Source organism: Oncorhynchus gorbuscha, linkage group LG16, assembly GCF_021184085.1.
Source record: "Oncorhynchus gorbuscha isolate QuinsamMale2020 ecotype Even-year linkage group LG16, OgorEven_v1.0, whole genome shotgun sequence".
In the NCBI taxonomy this organism is placed as follows: domain Eukaryota; kingdom Metazoa; phylum Chordata; class Actinopteri; order Salmoniformes; family Salmonidae; genus Oncorhynchus; species Oncorhynchus gorbuscha.
In genome coordinates, this window is record NC_060188.1 from 74,050,944 (window position 1) to 74,071,261 (window position 20,318).

The 20,318-nt window shown below is 44.2% G+C and overlaps 1 protein-coding gene across 4 annotated transcripts in view; it reads right to left on the reverse strand.

Moving 5' to 3' along the window:
* Nucleotides 1-19,579, reverse strand: part of LOC124000291 (roundabout homolog 2-like) — a 228,390-nt gene extending 208,811 nt beyond the window's left edge. For 2 of the 4 annotated variants that reach the window (XM_046306561.1, XM_046306560.1), the window contains exon 1: nucleotides 19,152-19,579. In XM_046306561.1, the coding sequence (XP_046162517.1) occupies nucleotides 19,152-19,284 (133 nt within the window). In that variant the 5' untranslated portion in view covers nucleotides 19,285-19,579. The remainder of the gene's footprint in view (nucleotides 1-19,151) is intronic. The other 2 variants (XM_046306558.1, XM_046306557.1) reach the window with 2 other exon arrangements.
* Nucleotides 19,580-20,318: the final 739 nt, after the last annotated feature.

Below are 20,318 nucleotides of genomic sequence, written 5' to 3' on the forward strand. Positions count from 1 at the left end.
GCCTAAGGTGGAGATAGCCGGAGAATGTCTCTCTTTGACTGGGAAGAATCGAGTGGCCGCTGGTGGTGGTACATTTGTGTCACGCATAAATTTGATTGTTGTGGTTGCATTTTTATTCTTTAATTTATGCTGTGCGTCTGTGTGCTCGTATGTGTGCATGCATGCGTGTGTGTTTGGTAGTACTCAGGGATTGAGAGGGCAGTGTGAGTCAGCTCCACCCGCCCCGCAGAGTACGTTTTACTTTATTAAACACCAACATATTCACTGACTTATTGGCTTCTTAATCTTTCCCTTATATAAAGCTGAATTCTGCACATTCTGCATGAAGCCAATGAGAATCCCCCCTCAAGTCACCAAATTCCTGCACATTACTCAGACTCCCCCTCTTTTTGTTTCATTTTGTTTCTCAATTCATCCTTCTCTGAAATTCCTTTTCTATATTATTAAAACGTAACTTTCCTTGACTCCCACCTCCCACTTGTTATGCCCCCCATTTTTAAATGAATGTGTCACACACCCCTCCTCACCTATCCATCCCCATCCAACACCATCTCCCCAGTGAGTGTGTTTATTTATTTATCTTTGCACCATATTCATCTGGCTCTCTTTATTTTTCAGTAATAAAAAATTAAAACTGTTGATTCCCAAATCATAAAGTGTTAATGTAAAATGTATTCATAATTAATCAGTTAATTAATGATTCGTTTTTTCTCTCCGAAGGTATATCTTCCTTCTCAATCATTCGTGATGGAGGATGATGGCAGTGAACAGACATGTCTCTGGTGTGGATGATCTAATAGTCAAAAGGTCTCATGTTCATCACATGAACTCTCAAATCCAGGTTGAACCCAACAGTGTGTCTCTCTGTTGTACAGTACATCTTCGAAGGGGTGTGAGATGCTGGCGCCACATAGACAGGACTGTACTTGAAGGATACTGATATCATATCAATGCTCGTCTGTTTCACCCTTTGTCAATTAGTTATATTAAATATCACCTCCACCTTCAGCCAGGAGAGATTGACATGCATATTATTAATATTAGCTCTATGTGTACATCCAAGGTCCAGCCGCGCTGCCCTGTTCTGAGCCAATTGCAATTTTCCTAAGTCCTTTTTTGTGGCACCTGACCACACGACTGAACAGTGGTTAAGGTACGACAAAACTAGGGTCTGTAGGACCTGCCTTGTTGATAATGTTGTTAAGAAGGCAGAGCATCACTTTATTATTGACATACTTCTCCCCATCTTAGCTACTACTGCATCAATATGTTTTGACCATGACAGTTTACAATCTAGGGTAACTCCAAGCAGTTTAGTCATCTCAACTTGCTCAATTTCCACATGACTTATTACAATAATTATTTGAGATTTAGGGTTTAGTGAGTGTTTTGATCCACATTCAATGTTTTTAGTTTTATAAATATTTAGGAATAAGTTATTCCTTGCCAACCACTCTGAAACTAACTGCAGCTACCCTGGGGAATTCCTGATTCTAACTGGATCATATTTTAGAGGTTTCCGTTAAAGAACACACTCTGTGATCTGTTAGACAATTAACTCTTTATCCACATTATAGCAGGGGTTGTAAAGCCATAACATATAGGTTTTTCCAGCAGCAGACTATGATCGATAATGGCAAAAGCTGCACTGAAGTCAAACAAGACAGCCCCCACAATCAGCCAATCATCAGTCATTTGTGTAAGTGCTGTGCTTGTTGAGTGTCCATCCCTATAACCATGCTGAAATTCAAATCTATGATACTGTATGTGTCCATGAAAAGACAAGACTGGGGGAAGGGATTCAGAGAGAGAGAGAGAGAGAGAGAGATAGAGAGAGAGAGAGGTGTGGTTCTATTTCATAATGGACAGTTTTAAATTAAAGTGACACATTTTTCTCTGTCATTTTAAGACCTGGTCATTTCCATGTATAAGGACCCATGAACGCCAACTTGTGATGTCATAGCATGTCAGATTGGGTGTAAAAAAAACAGTTCTTGACTAAGTTGTTGAAACGAGATACTAATTAGTTCCAATGAGATAACTCCAAGTCTACTTTTTATTTTGTTTGGGTTCAGGTAATCCATAGTCATCCATAGTTAACTATTTTGGTTAATACTTATTTTCCACCATATTTTTCAAATAAATTCATAAAAAATCCTACAATGTGATTTTCTGGATTTTATTTCCTAATTTTGTCTGTCATAGTTGAAGTGTACCTATGATGAAAATTACAGTCCTCTCTCATCTTTTTAAGTGGGAGAACTTGCACAATTGGTGGCTGACTAAATACTTTTTTGCCCCACTGTACCTTTCATGCCCTGCCTCCAGTCCACATACCGATATCTGAACAAGAGAGCCTCATCGAAATTCTGTGAAAATGTAATCTGAAGCCACTGCCAGATTTCTGGATTGCGCTATGCTCAGAGTATCCTACCTTGGCAAATCGCATTGTTAAGACACTGATGCCCTTTATAACCACGTACCTAAGTGAGAGTGGATTCTCGGCCCTCACTAGCATGAAAACTAAATACAGGCACAGATCGTGTGTGGGAAATGATTTAAGGAAATTGCAGAGTTATGTACATCCTTTCAAGCACACCCTTCTCAGTAACCTGTGGAGAGTTATTCATGGTATGTTTGATTAATAAATAAAGTTGTATATGTAAGATGGTTAAATAAAGAGCAAAATGATTAATTATTATTATATTATTATTTGTGCCCTGGTCCTATAAAAGCTCTTTGTCACTTCCCATGAGCCGGGTTGTGACAAGAACTCACACTCATTCTTATGTTTAATAAATGTATTGTATAGTGTGTGTGTGTGTGTGTGTGTGTGTGTGTGTGTGTGTGTGTGTGTGTGTGTGTGTGTGTGTGTGTGTGTGTGTGTGTGTGTGTGTGTGTGTGTGTGTGTGTGTGTGTGTGTGTGTGTGTGTGTGTGTGTGTGTGTGTGTGTGTGTGTGTGTGTGTGTGGCAGGCTTACAATGATGTCAGAAAACAACATTTGAGAGTGCATTGATGCTGGTGCTAGAGGGGGTAAGGAGCTGTAGGTTGAATGTTTTAAGGGGTACGGGACTATAAAACATTTGGGAACCACTGCTGTAGAGGAATCCTGATATCTCCAGGAGTGATTAGTATAATTTTTGTCTTCATCTGTTGTCTAGTACTGTATTTTTGCTAGCTAGGGCCATCTACTTTAAATGCTGCCTGTCTTCACTTTAGCCTACTTGGTGCTGAACTGCTGACTGCTCATAAATTGCAGGCGATTGTTGACACGTCAACCAGCATTAAGGGGCAAGGCAATGTGTAACTTGTTTTGGTAATCAGTGGCTGTATTGGAGGGGGAGTGGTTTCTCCTCTCCTCAGCAATCAGCAATTAGTACAGGGAGGTGTGCTCTTCACCTCTGCTAGGTTATTAGCAATTAGTGTTAGTACTTCAGTTTCCATTGGTCTTCCCTGCGGCAGCTGTAAGCAGCGGTCTGGCTGGCAAAACTAAGACAGTGGCCAAAACTTAGACTGTTCTGTGCAGTTGTCTGAGGAAGGAAAGACACACCACTCCCTTACTTAATATCTTACCTAGTTATTTTCTGGTTTTGTTATTTGTTATTATTTTGTTATTTTTTTTGCTTTGCAACCATGTGTGTGTTTTCTTTACCTGTTCACTCTTCTCCCTGTAGGCTTTACAGAAGCTCCCCATCCCTTGGCTGCAACCATTGTAATGTAGTGTACCTGTGCGCACAACCTATGTCGAATTCTGGGTCTCAAGCATGCAGAGTTTGGGCTTCCCGAGTGGTGCAGCGGTCTAAGGCAGTGCTGAGGCGCCACTACAGCCTCGGGTTTAGCCGTGACCGGGAGCCCCACAGGGTGGTGCACAATTGGCCCTGCAGCGTCCGGGTTAGGGGAGGGTTTGGCCGGGAGGGAGATTTCCTTGGCTCATCATGCTCTAGCGACTCCTTGTGGTGGGCCGGGCGCCTGCAAGCTGACTCTATCGTCAGTTGAACAGTGTTTCCTCCTACACATTGGTATGGCTGGATTCTGGGTTAAACAAGCAGTGTGGTATGGCTGTTCATGCTTCAGAGTTTTATGTTTTGAAATATAATGTTCCCAAAGCAAACAGCCTATTTCTCAGGGCCAGATGCTAGAATATTTAGCCAGTTCTTGCTTTGAGATGTTACTCCACTCTTCTACCAAGGCACCTGCAAGTTCCCAGACATTTCTGGGGGGAAATGGCCCTAGTCCTCACCCTCCAACCCAACAGGTCCCAGACGTGCTCAATGGACATGGCAGAACACTGACATTCCTGTCTTACAGGAAATCACACACAGAACGAGCAGTATGGCTGGTGGCATTGTCATGCTGGAGCGTCATGTTAGGATGAGCCAGCAGGAAGGGTACCACATGAGGGGGGAGGATGTCTTTCCTGTAATGCACAGCGTTGAGATTGCCTGCAATGACCCTCCAGAATGCAATGAAGTTCAGTCCGATGATGCTGTGACACACCGCCCCAGACCATGACGGACCCTCCACCTCCAAATCGATCCCGGTCCAGAGTACAGGCCTCGCTGTAATCCTCATTCCTTCGATGATAAACGCAAATCCGACCATCACCCCTGGTGAGACAAAACCACGACTCATCAGTGAAGAGCACAATTTTGCCAGTCCTGTCTGGTCCAGCGACGGTGGGTTTGTGTCCATAGGCAATGTTGTTGCCGATGATGTCTGGTGAGGATCTGCCTACAACAGGCCTACAAGCTCTCAGTCCAGCCTCTCTCGGCCTATTTTAGACAGTCTGAGCACTGACGGAGGGATTGTGCTTTCTAGGTGTAACTCGGGCAGTTGTTGTTGCCATCCTGTACCTGTCCCGCAGGTGTGATGTTCGGATGTACCGATCCTGTGCAGGTGATCTTACACATGGTCTGCCACTGCGAGGATGATCATCTGTCCGTCCTGAGAGGGTCTGAACTGAGCCAGCAGCATTCACAGCATCCGCCACATGCTGCCACTCTAACGCCTTCTTGGCATTTGTAACACCCACACTGTATCCACCAAACAATATATTTTTTCTTGCTTCAACATCCCATCAAGAACTTCCATTTCACACCACCTTTTGACATGAATCCTTCACACAGTTTTATAAATGAGACCCCAGGTCTCTGATCACTACTTTTTTTCCCTTTCCTCCAACCCTAGTCACTCTCTCTCTTCTCTTCTGTCCTATCATCTTTTCCTTCTGCAAAATCCTTCTCCCTCTTGTCTCTGCCTCTTCGACGCTACCTCCCTTTCTGCATCCTAGGACTTGCACTGTCCCCTTTCCTCCCGGCTGGCTCGGCCCTCCCCTCCTGCTCCGTGGCTAAGTGACTCATTGCGAGCTTACAGATCTGTGGGCAGCTGAGCAAAAATTTGGGAAAACTAAACTTCCGGAAGACCTATGATCCATTCACTCCCTCCTCTCTATTTTATCCTCTTCTGTATAGGATGCTAAAGCCAGTTTATTTCACCATAATTTCAAACTAGTAAGGTCTGGCCACCCGACAACCTGCCCACTCGACCCCATGCCCTCCTCAACCGCATGCCCAGACCATGTATGGAGACCTTCTCCTATTCCTCACTTCCCTCATCAATCATCTCTGACCACTGGCTGCGTCCCCTCTGACTTCAAATTACCCGAGTCGCTCCCCTCCTCAAGAAACCAACACTCAACTCATCTGATGTCAAAAACTTTAGGCCTGTATCCCTTTCTTTTCTTTCCTGACTATCTCTCTCAGAACGATCTTCTTGACCCTAACCAATCAGGCTTCAAGATTGGTCACTCAACCGAAACGGCTCTTCTCTGTGTCACAGAGGCTTTCCGCACTGCCAAAAGTGACTGTCTCCTCTGTGAAGGAGTGAACAAAGTGAACCATCAGATCCTCCTTTCCGCCCTCTCAGGGCTGGGCGTCTCAGGCTCTGCACACTCTTGGATTGCATCCTACCTAGCAGGCTGCTCCTACCAGGTGAGGTGGAGAGGATCTGTGTCTGCATCATGTACTCTCACTACAGGCCTCGGTTCTAGGCCCTCTCCTCTTCTTCCTATAGACCAAGTCACTCGGCTCCATCATATCCTCACATGGACTCTCCTACAGTATCATTGCTATGTGGATGACACTCAATTACTCTTCTTCTTACCCCCTTCTGACACCCAGGTGGCAACATGCATCTCTGCGTGCCTGGCAGATATATCAGCTTGGATGTCGGCCCTCCACCTCAAACTCAACCTTGACAAGACAGAGCTGCTCTTCTTCCCGGGTAAGGCCTACCTGCTCAAAGACCTCTCCATCATGGTTGACAACTCCACAGTGTCTCCCCAGAATGCAAAGATCCTTGGCGTGACCATGGACAACACCATGTCTTTCTATGCAAATGTCAAAGCAGTGATTCGCCACAGCCGGCTTGGTTTTCAACCTTCCCAAGTTCTCCCATGTCACCTCGCTCCTCCGCACACTCCATCTGCTTCCAGCCGAAGCTCACATTCACTACAAGACTGTGGTATTTGCCTAAGGAGCAGCAAGAGGAACTGCTCCTACTTCCGGCACCGACAGAGATGGCAGCCTCGCTTCACGTTCCTAGGAAACAATGCAGTATTTCGTTTTTTCACATGTTATTTCTTACATTGGTACTCCAGGAGCAGCAAGATGAACTGCTCCTCCATACCTTCAAGCTATGTTCAAATCCTACACCTCAACCCAAGCACTCTATACTTACCCTTCTGGTTTCTTGGCCCTCTTACTTTATTGAGTAAAAGTGTACTTACTATGCCTGTGATATGTGGTTGTCCCACCTAGCTATCTTAAGATGAATGCACTAACTGGATGTGGCTCTGGATAAGAATGTCTTCTAAATGACTAAAATGTACAAAGTAGAGCAAACCTAGAGTTGCGTAGACTAGAATGCACTACACTGTACTGAACTCTAGTCTTCTGTAATGCACTCTACTGAGCTCTACTGTGCTCTACTTTGATGTTGATATTTGTGAAACATAGACATCTATGATTGGTTCATATTTGGTCCGATCCGGACCAAACTAATTTGGTCTTATTTGGGGGCAGAGTGCATACAAATACTAGCCAGTTTGCATATACCTTTGTGTATCTATTTAGGGTATATCACCATGAAGAGAATGACATTCATTCCCATAAATATGCATTTCTGTGTCTTACAGATTAGGGACCCATGATGAAATTGTTAGCACAATTCCATTATCGGGTGTAAATCCACTTCACTTACTGTAGTTCAATAACCAAAAGAGATGTTTTCAAACTCAATGTGTCATGTCATAGTTGACACCCTGTTCTTTCTGCAGACATCGTTGAATCTTAATTTGGTGCAGATATTTACATATTTTTTGTCAAAAGTGGATAAATAAAAATCTGATTTTACAAAAATTATTTTACCAAACTTTGCATCTGCACAGTTCTTTCAGTAAATGTGTTTTGTAAATCTTTAAGTGTAAATTGTTCAAATAAGTCCTTGTGCATAGAATTGTATGGCTTGTTAAACTTGTTAAACTGACATCAATGGTTTTTGTTTGTCATACATTTGAATTGGAATTGCCCATCTGAAGCCCGGGCAGAATGGGTTACTATTGTAGCAGCAGTGCTTTATTTGTTCCATAAATGGACAGCTATTGTCAGTTATTGTTAGACACAGCAGGCTATTGTTGGGCATGTCCTTGGCCAATCAGAGCACTTAGTTTGACACTATAACACAGGGATCATCAACTAAATTCAGCAGAAGGCAGATTTTTTTGTTGAGCCGATGGTCGGGGGCCCGAACATAACTACAAATAATGTGTAGACTGCAAATTGACCGCAAGAAGCCCAAACAGATATATTTGACTAAAGCATAATCATTTCAAACCTTGCTTACATTTGTATATGATAATGTCTCATATTTCTTAAGTTAAAATCACTTCGTGCTCATTTTCCTGGTGTTTTTACAGTCTTTTATGTCCAATAATGAACATGTACAAAAATGTATCGGTTTGGGGGACGAAATTGAACCACTCACAGGCCAAATTCAGCCCACGGGCCGCCAGTTGCGGAACCCTGCTATAACACATAATCCATACTCTACTCACCCTCCCTCCATTATATTATGTAGTCTGTTGGATGGACAGTCTTTTTCTCTTTACCAGAGATGCCTGATTAATTCAAACACCGGAACATTATTACAGTGTATCTTGTTGGCCCTCCCTGGTGGACTGGCTAAATGTGTATAACTTGGCTGCTGCTAATTCAGGTGAACCCTGATTTTGTTTCCCTCTCTTCCGGGCTTTATCTCTGGCCTGACTAGCCTGGGAGAATATGGACTACAAATCACAGATCATGGCTCCTCCATTCGAGAGTGGAATGGATGCAAAAGGCTGTTGCATATCATGTATGTATATCAGGTGAAGCGCATTCACTTTCTGACTGTATATTATGAGATTAGTTGGATGTACACACACATGCGCATGCACACAAAGTTCTCCATTATTCATTGTCCTTCACAGTGTATTGTGACACATTCATAGTGATGCGAATGTTTGGATCCTGAATGGCACAGCGGTCTAAGGCACTGTATCGCAGTGAAGGAGGTGTCACTATAGACCTGGGTTCGATCCCTGTATCACAACCGGCCTTGATCGGGAGTCCCATAGGGAGACGCACAACTGGCCCAGTGTTGTCCAGGTTAGGGGAGGGTTTGGCCGGGGTAGGCTATCATTGTAAATAAGAATTTGTTCTTAACCTGTTACTCCTACCCCCTACTGTTTCGAACATTCTGTTAAAAATCGTGCAACATTTCAGCGCTCTGCTGCTCATGCCAGGAATATAGTATATGCATATGATTAGTATGTGTGGATAGAAAACACTCAGACGTTTATAAAACTGGTTAAATCACGGCTGTGACTATAACAGAACGTGCGTTTCATCGAAAAGCGCAGGAAAATCTGATCACTGAAATTGGAAATATATATCCATCCGCCACTTCAACCCATTGATAAAGGCGAACCACAATAAATGGGGCTGAGTTTGCAATACCTACAGCTTCCACACGATGTCACAGTCTTGTCATTTGCCTAGGCTTTGTTTCTTGGTCAAACGAAGAAGAGACAAGCCATTTCTTCAGGTCTCCGACCGGATATTTTGGTTGAGATTTACCCGGACATTATTTCCAGACGGAGAGCTAAAGAATATACATCGCCTCATGATCAATTTGGTCGCTTATTAATGTGTACTAATACCTAAAGTTGCATTACAAAAGTATTTCGAAGTGTTTTGTGAAAGTTTATCATCGACTTTTTAATTAAAAAAATGACGTTACGTTATAAGACGCTATTTTTTTCCGTTTATCACAGTCTTCATAGATCGATATCTAGGCTATATATGGACCGATTTAATCGAAAAAAAGACACAATAGTGATTATGGGACATCTAGGAGTGCCAACAAAGAAGATGGTCAAAGCTAATGAATGTTTTATATTTTATTTGTGCGGTTTGTGTAGCGACGACTATGCTAATTATTTTGTTTACGTCCCCTGCGGGTCTTTTGGGATGTTACATGCTATCAGATAATAGCTTCTCATGCTTTTGCCGAAAAGCATTTTAAAAATCTGACTTGTTGCCTGGTTTCACAACGAGTGTAGCTTTAATTCAATACCCTGCATGTGTATTTTAATGAACGTTTGAGTTTTAACTAGTACTATTAGCATTTAGCGTAGCGCATTTGCATTTCCAGATGTCTAGATGGGACGCCTGCATGTCAGGTAGGAGCAAGAGGTTAACGGGCTTGCCTAGTTAAATAGAGGTAAATCGAAAATAAATAAAATGTGCATGCAGAATTTTTATGATCAAGTCTATACAGTGCAGTCGGAAAGTATTCAGACCCTTTGAGTTTTTCCACATTTTGTTACGTTACAGCCATATTCTAAAATTGATAAACATTTTCCTCATCAATCCTCACAATACCCCATAATGACAAAGCAAAAAATACTATGTATGCGCTCTGCGCCCAAATAAGACCATATTTGGTTGGTCCGGATCGGACAAATTCTGGACCAAAAATAGATGTCTATGTTTCACAATTTTGGACATCAAAGTACAGCACAGTAGAGCTCAGTAGAGTGCAGTACAGTAAAGTATAGTTCAGTACATTATAGTCTACGCAACTCTAGGTTGTGGACATTTTACATTTTAGTCAATTAGAAGACCCTATGCTATGAGACTCGAAATTGAGCTCAGGTACATCCTGTTTCCATTGATCATCATTGAGATGTTTCTACAATATGATCGGAGTACACCTGTGGTATATGCAATTAATTTGACATGATTTGGAAAAGCACATGCCTGTCTATATTAGGTCACACAGTTGACAGTGCATGTCAGAGCAAAAACCAAGCCATGAGGTTAAAGGAATTGTCTGTAGTGCGCCGAGACAGGTTTGTGTTGAGGCACAGATCTGGGGAAGGGTACTAAAAAATTCTGCAGCATTGAACATCCCCAAGAACACAGTGGCCTCCATCATACTTAAATGGAAGAAGTTTGAAACCACCAAGACTCTTCCTAGAGCTGGCCGCCCAGCCAAACTGAGCAATCGGGGGAGAAGGGCCTTAGTCAGGGAGGTGACCAAGAACCCGATAATCACTCTGACAGAGCTCTAGAGTTCCTTTGTGGAGATGGGAGAACCTTCCCGAAGGAAAATTGTCACGAATCCCGCTTCCTGAGTCTGTGTTTGCCTGTGTTTCTGTCCTGGAGTGTGTTTCCGGTGTCCTGGAACGCACCCTGTCTGGTTGCCGGGCGAATTAGCTTGTTGGGAGATCGATGTTCACCCGCACCTGTATCCCATCAGTAATCTGCACACCTGTCCTGATCATCACCTCTCCCCTTCAAAAGCTCTGACCTGACATCCATTCCCTGCCGGATCGTTAGCCATGAACATCATTCACCCGGAACCCGTACCCCATCCCTGTCTGCTCGTCGCCAGTGTGTTATCCATTGGATCTGCCTATCCACTCCCATCAACCCACCTCCACTGCCCGCTCCTCCACCCGGAACTATCTACCTCCATGTTCTCATTTATTAATAAATACTCACCATATTTATACTCACCTTGTCCTGGTCTGCTTCTGGGTCCAATTCTGGTAATCCCTGACAAAAATAATCTCTGCAGCACTCTACCAATCAGGCCTTTATGCTAGAGTGGCCAGACGGAAGCCACTCCTTACTAAAAGGCACATGACAGCCCCCTTGGAGTTTGCCAAAAGGCACCTAATGGTTCTCAGACCATGAGAAACAAGGTTCTCTGTTCTGAGGAAACCAAGATTGAACTCTTTGGCCTGAATGCCAAGCGTAACATCTGGAGGAACCTGGCACCATCGCTACGATTAAGCTTGGTGCTGGCAGCATGCCTTGGGGATGTTTTTCAGCGGCAGGGACTGGGAGACTAGTCAGGATCAAGGGAAAGATGAACGGAGCAAAGTACAGAGAGAACCATGATGAAAACCTGCTCCAGAGCTCTCAGGAACTGAGACTGGGGCGACGGTTCAACTTCCAACAGGACAAAAACCCTAAATCACACAGCCAAGACAATGCAGGAGTTGCTCAATGTCCTTGAGTAGACCAGCCAGGGCCCGCACTTGAACCCGATCTAACATATCTGAAATAACTGTACAACGATGCTCCCCATCCAACCTAATAGAGCATGAGAGGATCTTTAGAGAAGAATGGGAGGAACTCCTCAAATATAGGTGTTCCAAGCTTGTAGTGTAATACCCAAGAAAGTGATCATTCCTTTTTTTATATACATTTGCAAAAATACCTAAAAATCTCTTTTTACTTTGTCATTTATGGGTATTCTGTGTAGATTGATTAGGGCAAAAAAATATATATATTGATTTTCAAATTAGGCTGTAACGTAACAAACTGTGGAAAAAGTCAAGGGGTCTGAATTCTTTTGTAACGCACTCTATGTGAGTGGGGAATGGTTGGGTAAGGGGGAACAACATGTGACACTTTTATCCAATCCATGACTCACCCGGAGTGGAAAGTGTGAAGAGAGAAAATGAGCAGTCTAACACAGTTGCTTGCCTCAGCGAAGACTGTTTATCGTTAAATAGGTGATTGTATTTGAAGATGAATATTTTATGGTGAATGCAACAGCATGCATTGAGATTACCCCTGTGCTGAGCAGAGAGCCTGCCAGGCAACCAGATCCCTCTACTCTGCTTTATGGAGTCTGCTGTTTGTCTTGAGTACTGTACAATGGTAGTGATAATTAGGAGGACATTTCCGATATTCAAGACAGGGTTCAGATTACTGGTGAACTCTCTCTACTAGCTGGACAGTGAATACCTAATTAACTAATTTAGTTGGAAAAGGAAGTGACAACCTTTGCTGGTGGGCTGCCTTTAGTCTCCATGATGGTGACAGGCTGATATGGGATCACAACACACTGCTTAGCATTTAAAACAGGAGACCACCAGTACGCTAGACCACAACATTGTACATAGCAGGTAGAGGATAAGCAGATACCCTTCTATTCACATTATCATATCTTGCCTTGTTGGCCCTGTCTGGGGGGTATCATCGGACGGGGCCACAGTGTCTCCACACTCCTCCTGTCTCAGCCTCCAGTAGCTATGCTGCAATTGTTTGAGTCGGGGGCTAGGGTCAGTCTGTTATATCTGATGTAATTTTCCTGTCTTATTCTGTGTCCTGTGTGAAGTATGCTCCCTCTGATTATCTCTCTTTCCCTCTCCTCCCGGAGGACCTGAGCCCTGGGACCATGCCTCAAGACTACCTTGCCTGATGACTCCTTGCTGTCCCCAGTCCACCTAGTCGTGCTGCTGCTCCAGTTTCAACTGTTCTGCCTGTGGCTATGGAACCCTGAACTGTTCACCAGATGTGCTAACTTGTCCCGGACCTGCTGTTTTCAAATCTCTCTCTGTACCGTGCCTGCTGTCTCAAAATCTGAATGCTCAGCCAACGTAATTTTACTCCTGAGGTGCTGACCTGTTGCACCGTCTGCAACCACTGTGACTATTATTATTTGACCATTCTGGTCATCTATGAAAGTTTGAACATCTTGGCCACGTACAGTTATAATCTCCACCCAGCACAGCCAGAAGAGAACTGGCCAGAGCCTGGTTCCCCTCTAGGTTTCTTCCTAGGTCCCTGGCTTTCTAGGGAGTTTTTTCTAGAAACCATGCTTTTTCATCTGCATTGTTTGCTGTTTGGGGTTTAAGGCTGGGTTTCTGTATGGCACTTTGTGACACCAACTGACTTGATTTATTAATCATGAATATGTATATTATTATTATTTTAAATTTAACCCCAATTTACCTAGGCAAGTCAGTTAAGATCAAATTTTAATTTACAATGAAGGCATACCCTGGACGACACTGGGCCAATTGTGCGCCATCCTATGGGATTCCCAATCACAGCCGGATGTGATACAGCCTGGATTCGAACCAGTGACTGTAGTGAAGCCTATTGCACTGAGATGCAGTGCCTTAGACCGATCACCCACTCGGGAGCAATACTGTACTGTTAATACTGTATGGTGACAGGTAGTCAGATGACACACAAGGAGAAAATAAAAAGCTAGACAATGTACACTTCAAAAGATAAGAGAAACAGAAAAGCTTATGCTTGCAAATTCAGAATTAGCTTCATTCTTTTGTATCTCCGATGAATGTTTAAGGCGCCCGATGAAGCTCATTTCGCTTGGCGAATGGTTCAGCGCAGTAATGCTTCATTTTGAATGAGCAGATTACGATACAGTGTTTGTTCCATTGTCACAACATGAAAAATTATCTTTGTTTAGGATTTGTCACAAACTCTAAGGCTGGGAGTGCTCTACCCAAATGTTTTGTGAATGATTTAGCATAATCTGCTGAGTGGAGTGATTCTGGGGTGCTTCAATGTGGCCAAATAAAAACATCCCAATCATATCAGTGAAGGTGAAGTTATCGTATTATCACATCAGTGGCTCGTAGGTGAATTATCTCCTCACGGCAGAGCTTTAGACTGCGTCAAGCCAAACCTGAGTGAGTAATTCCCCCCCTATGCTGTGTATTAACATACAAGTGTTAATAAATTCCAGTGGTTAACCCCTAAACCCTTAGTGTGTTACTAGGGGAGAGTGTGTAGAGAGAACTGATTGGCTGAACTGGAACCTGCTTTCCTTTCACAGTTGGATAGAAGAGCATGGGATAGATACTACTGGAGCCATAATAGGAGCGGTCCGGGGCTCATTGAAATTCTGTGCATAAGTTCTGAAGAGAGAACCAGCCCCAGCCATTACACATTCAGAGATAGCAGCCTGTGTGCACGGCAGATCTGAGTATGATGAAGCAGACAATAAACAGGGCGATGCTAAGGTGATAAGGTTGTAGTTGAGGAGGAGAGTCATAGACAAATGTGACCGGACAACATGTAGCGGACCTGTGAGCGTTAGTCCCTCATTGAGAGGTCCTCCATTAGGATGGTCAAGGTAACCCTGACGACGGCCACAATGCAACCCTGCATGGGACAAATAGACACCTTCATCTTCGTTATTTACCCTCAGATGCTGCAGTACAATATATCTGGTGTTAAAGTTATGGCAACTTCTTCTATTGGGTTGACCATGATGGTTTAATATGTGTCATTCAAGTCATATCTGTCAGGATTTGGCCAGGGTTGTTCCGGTTTTTGGTCACTAGATGCCCCCATTGTGCCTTTTGACCTTTTATTTTCTCTTGATCCCCATTATTATTTGCACCTGTGCCTCGTTTCCCCTGATTGTATTTAAACCCTTTGTTTTACTCAGTTCTTTGCTCTGTGTTTGTATGTTAGCACCCAGCCCTAGTACTCTGTGAACTCTTGTTGATCCCGGTGGACTCTCTTGTGGAATTCTGTTTTTTGTTCTTGTTTGTTTGTTTTTGAGTATCTTTTGAGGCTTTTTGTGCTATACCTTCCACCTTGTGGATTTACCCTTTTGTCTTGGAGGATTACCTTTGTTCTTGTGGAATTCCTTTTGAGGTTGTGGAGTTACATGTTTTCCTGAAGAACTTCACTTTTTACTTCATTAAATACACCGTCTCAAGTACTGCTGTGTCTGCCTCATCTTCTGGGTTCTGCTGACTATTCGTGGCTCGGTTGGTTTAGTGACTGTTTCTCACTCCGGAGACCCGGATTCATAACCGGGTCCTGACAATATCTGGTTGGGTAGGATATCAGTTTGTTGACTAATCATAGAATCAATGATTGATAATGAATAGAGTGATATGAATAATGGCAGATGTGAGCGGAAATGGGTGACACAAAGGAAAATAGATATCAGCTAGAGATTCACTCTACTCTAGAACACGGACAATGCCAGATGGGCAAAACTACAGCCTTCAACAGAAGCGGCCCCTGTTGGTGCTGGCACCCTGTCAGCATGTCATGTTGTATTCCAGTGATTTATGAAATTTGAGGAGCATGTGTCATATCTTCTCCAAATGATTCCCCTTTTCAGCAGCTTGAAAAACGGGACGCCAAACAGGATATACATGCACACACAAACAGGATATACATGCACACACAAAGAGTTTTGTTTTGATGTCACGTCGGAATTATGTCCTGCCACTGTCACATCAGTGTGAGCAATAAAGGCCATCAGCCATGCTGCCTCTACAGTTTGACAAAAATTACGCAGAGGGTTTGCCTCTGAGCAGCTAGCCAGCCACTGGGGATATTTGTTTAGTGAGGTCAGTGGGGGCCATCGAGGACAGGATGGACACGGCAGTAATGATCGTGGGCAGTAATGTCCACTGTACACACCGAGCAGTCTCTAACTGTCACTTCCACTGATCTGAGATCTGTACACCCTCATTACAAAGTGTTGGAGAGAGGGAGGAGGGGGAGGAAGAGGAAGTGATGAAAGGACAAGTAACAAGCAATGGAAAGACCAATGGAAGGCAAGAATTAGAGGCACAATGAGGAGAAGAAATAAAAGGAGGGATGGAGATGGAGAGGATGGGATTGAGGAGGTCAGAATGGCTAACTTGTCAATCCCACCATGTTAACTGGACTCTGCTGGCCAAGAGGCTCTCCTGAGGAGAGTGCCAGGTCATCACACCTGGGTCAGATTGGCTCGTAACTCATGGCAACGACTCCTATCACGAGGGCCCTAAAGGAGTACAGCGAAGATGGAGCTTGGCGTGGTGTTACAACATTATGCTACTGTAGCCCAGAGCAAGGAACTGCATCAGAGCATCTCCACATCTAGAAGGTCAACAAGGTGAACACTAAATGAGATGTTCTACTGTTTCATCTCCAATGTTGGCAGGAGGTCTATAAATGTACTGTATTAGTAGAATTACTTATGATTTCAAAACATCAGAGCTGGAGATCAGGGGAGTTTTTGTTTGGCCCTCTCCTACTATTGGCAAGCATGGATGTAATGCTGCCTTGCAGGCTAGACTCCTGGTCTCTATCTCTGAGAGTGGTGAAGATAAAGATATGGACAGAGATAGAGTAGAGTTAGATTCCACCACCTTGATTCCACATCCTGCTCAGTGATATGGAATACACATTTCATGCCACACAATGAAAATGATTATTCAAAGACCACAGACATTTTACATTACATATAATATAATATAACCAAGTTAGCTTTGCATTTCTCAACTATAATAAGAGATGTGGAATGAAATAGCCAAGATTTTTTTGTTCTCTGGAAATGAATTCCCAGGTCTTAAAGCAACAATCAGTAGTAGAAACAATAACAAAGCATCCTCCCCATACCTGTTTCAGTAAAAAGCTAAGAGATGGGGCATGAGAAATGTAACCACTCTCAAATTCATAGACAGAGTAATAATATGCTTTGAGGCTACAGTATACAGTGTTTGTTAACATTTACTTTTTTGACAAACATTGGAGTAAAATGTGTATATTTTCAGTTCTAATTCTAAATCTCAGAATGCTATACATGACTGTAAGCACTTTGGATAAAACTGAAATGGCAAATTATTATTATTATTATTATATTATACACTAGCTATGCATTATGTGGATACTTAGGACCTGGGATCACTCGCAAACAAAACAAGTTTCATGCAAAAATCTCCCATTATTTTGGATGATTTATGCAAACCTCTTGCGTTGAGAAGCAAGTTATGATTCAGACGATCTTATTTCATGTTTATGTTGTTACAGGCATCGTCACCATCTAGTGTTGTTGTTCCCACATCCCAACTCTTCCTTTCTTGCCCTCCCTTTTCTCTCTCTCTCTCTCTCTCTCTCTCTCTCTCTCTCTCTCTCTCTCTCTCTCTCTCTCTCTCTCTCTCTCTCTCTCTGGTCACCCTCAGTGATTTTGGCTCTGGGGAGGGAAGAGGAGCAGAAGGAGATATGCTGTTAGCTGAAACCAGGCTTCTTCCGGTGCGTAGCTGCGCTATCTCCAGCACACACCACCTGACTGGCATTAGCATTCTCTATGGCAGGCAGGGAGGGCAGGGGAGCCACATTAATAACCTCCTTTACATTCCTTCCATTCTCCCCTGGTTCTTCCCCATTTACTCTGCTCCTCTACCTCTACCGAACCTCAACCCAAACTGCCATGAGGGCTGAGGTAGAGAGGACTCCTCTCTCTCTATAGCAGGAGCAGGTGGAAGAAAGGGAGAACTGTCATAGTGAAGTACACATCTCTCAGAGGCTTCGTCTTCTGCTCAACTTGGCCTGGTTCTCCTGGCAGTTGGGGGATATCTTTTCTCAGTGTTTAACAATCTGAGAGTACATTAGAGAGTATTACCACATGCTCATGGCAATCATTATAATTGCTGTTCTCTCTGGAGACATCTAAACATATTTAACTGTATGCTAGCTACACTGTAGTTCACACAAACACTTTGTAAGTCACCCTGGATGACAATGTCAACTAAATAATGAACATACACTCATCTCCAATCAGAAGAGGGATGAGTACAGGGTGAGTGTAGAAGGAGAAGGTGGAAGATGAAAGGACACATGGAGAAGAAAGGGAGGAAAGAGAGGAAGGGGAAAGGAAATCTGGTTAAGCGGATTAGAATTCCACCGCTGGTCCTTTGAAGGCAGGCGCTGCGCTGGGCTGCGTGGCTGCCCGGCACCGGGGGGCCGTTCAGGCCCCCTGTCCAAGCCACTACCCCCCAAAGCTCCAATGGTAAGATAAGAGAGGAGAGTTAATCCGACAAACAGGATTAGGGACTGGGAGGAGAGGAGGGTGCGAGGGAGGGTGAGTGAGCGTGAGCTGGGGTGTTGGGTAGGATGGGTCACTGCCACCCTTTCTCATCCTACCAATGGGGACACAGCAGTAAGTAGGCAGTCCAAAGCTAAATCAGCAGGGCCACATTGGGGGCAATAGGGGTGGCCCTGGGGAAGATGACTCCAGACCAGGCAGTGCCCTGGGGTTTAGCTGGGAGGTGTGTGGCCTCTTATTCATGCATCTGTTTTGCATGGTCCCTATCACAGTATGGCACAGGCACATGGGCTGTTACCCACTGAGTCCTTTCTGCCAGGCCAGACCCCTGTCCTCCATATGTAAACAGCATCATAGAAGCTGTGGCCACACACACAGCAGGAAATGAAAGAGATGGAGTCCACCGTACGCACCATACAGAAGATCAAGCAAAGCCACTGTAATATTCACTATGAAATCAAATGAGCTCAAGTAGAGTCTGAAATCATTCACAATCACATGCATACCCATCCTTGAAATTTGTACAATGTAGCAGTCCAAAACAATGATCAGAACCACGGACCAGATAGTCCAAAGCATAGCTTTCCCACATACACCTCTCCAAATGTTCTCAGTGACCTTCTGTTTACCAACTTTCTAACAAAACAAACACACATCAGTGTGAGAGAGGTGTGATACACTACACACAGCCCACTGAGTCGTATTGATATTGAACAATAATGCCTGACATCATATCCTAAACCATGAGACCGATAAAATACCCACTGTGCCCAGTTGAATGACTATCACCACCACCACAAACTCACAGCAAGGTTCAGCAATGCTCAAAACATCACTGCCTACAACAGAAACAGTATGCCTTACACACAGGTAAACAGATCCACAGATCGAAGAGTCCATGATGAACTCTATAATCCCACAGAGTCTGTGTGACTTACCTCCCTTGTTCTTGTGTCTGCCTGGCGCTCTACCCTGCAGGCTGACCCCTGGTCCTCCCAGGAGCAGGAAGAGGAGCAGAGCCAGTTCACACACAGATACACATCCACATCCACACCTGGTCAAGGGTGACATCTCTGGTTCCACTGGTTCCACTGTGGGACGGTAGGTCTCCACTCAGCAGTCTCATCAATCACAGGGAGGGCAGCATGTGAGGCTATGTCCACTACACCCTCAGCATGTCCACTACACCCTCAGACCCGTCCCCATCAGTTCCAGTTCCCAGGTGCCTCTGCAGATGCATTCATGGTATCCCCAAGTTGATGTTGATAAAAAGTGTATGTTTTTCTCTGTCCTTAGTTATCACCTGTCTGTTTATCTTGGGTCTGTCTCAGTCATAAGTCCATCGTGCGATGGGGAGACAGTGTCTCCTTGCACACTGAATTGCTGTATCCACAGTCACATCCTTCTAGAGCTCCAGAAGCGAACTGAAGTCCTTTCTCAGGGAAACCTCTCAGACACAGCAGCAGCGCTGCACAGGACAGCTGGAGGACAAAGCTGGCTGAGCAGAGTCGCGCAGTATGGATCTCTCTCCCTCTCCCTCACTACTCTCTCTCTCTCTCTCTCTCTCTCTCTCTCTCTCTCTCTCTCTCTCTCTCTCTCTCTCTCTCTCTCTCTCTCTCTCTCTCTCTCTCTCTCTCTCTCTCTCTCTCTCTCTCTCTCTCTCTCTCTCTCACACACACACACACACACACAGTGAAGGCTGAAACAGCTGCGGGTAACGCTGGAGCCACTGGTGCTGTTCTGCTGCTGATTATAGTAGTGGTGCTGATGGTGTTAATGGTGTTGAAAGCCTGCTCTATCTACTGGTGTTTACTAAGAGGAAACCTCCATGCAGCATGCACTCGCACTGCGAACACAATTGACTGTGGAGGAGAGGAAAACCCAGCAGTCCAGAGGCATGAGCACAGGGGATGGAGAGAGAGTGAAAAAGAGAGAGGTAAGAGTAGCACTAAAGTGATCAGTGGAAAGAGAGAGATTGAGATATGAAGCCAATGGTTGAGACATGTGGAGGAATGTCAGGCGTGGAGAGAGGAGAGGAGAAACGTAAAAGAGACGGCTCTAATCCTCACACACAGGCAGCTAGCTCTGGAAGCAGCAGCTGACAA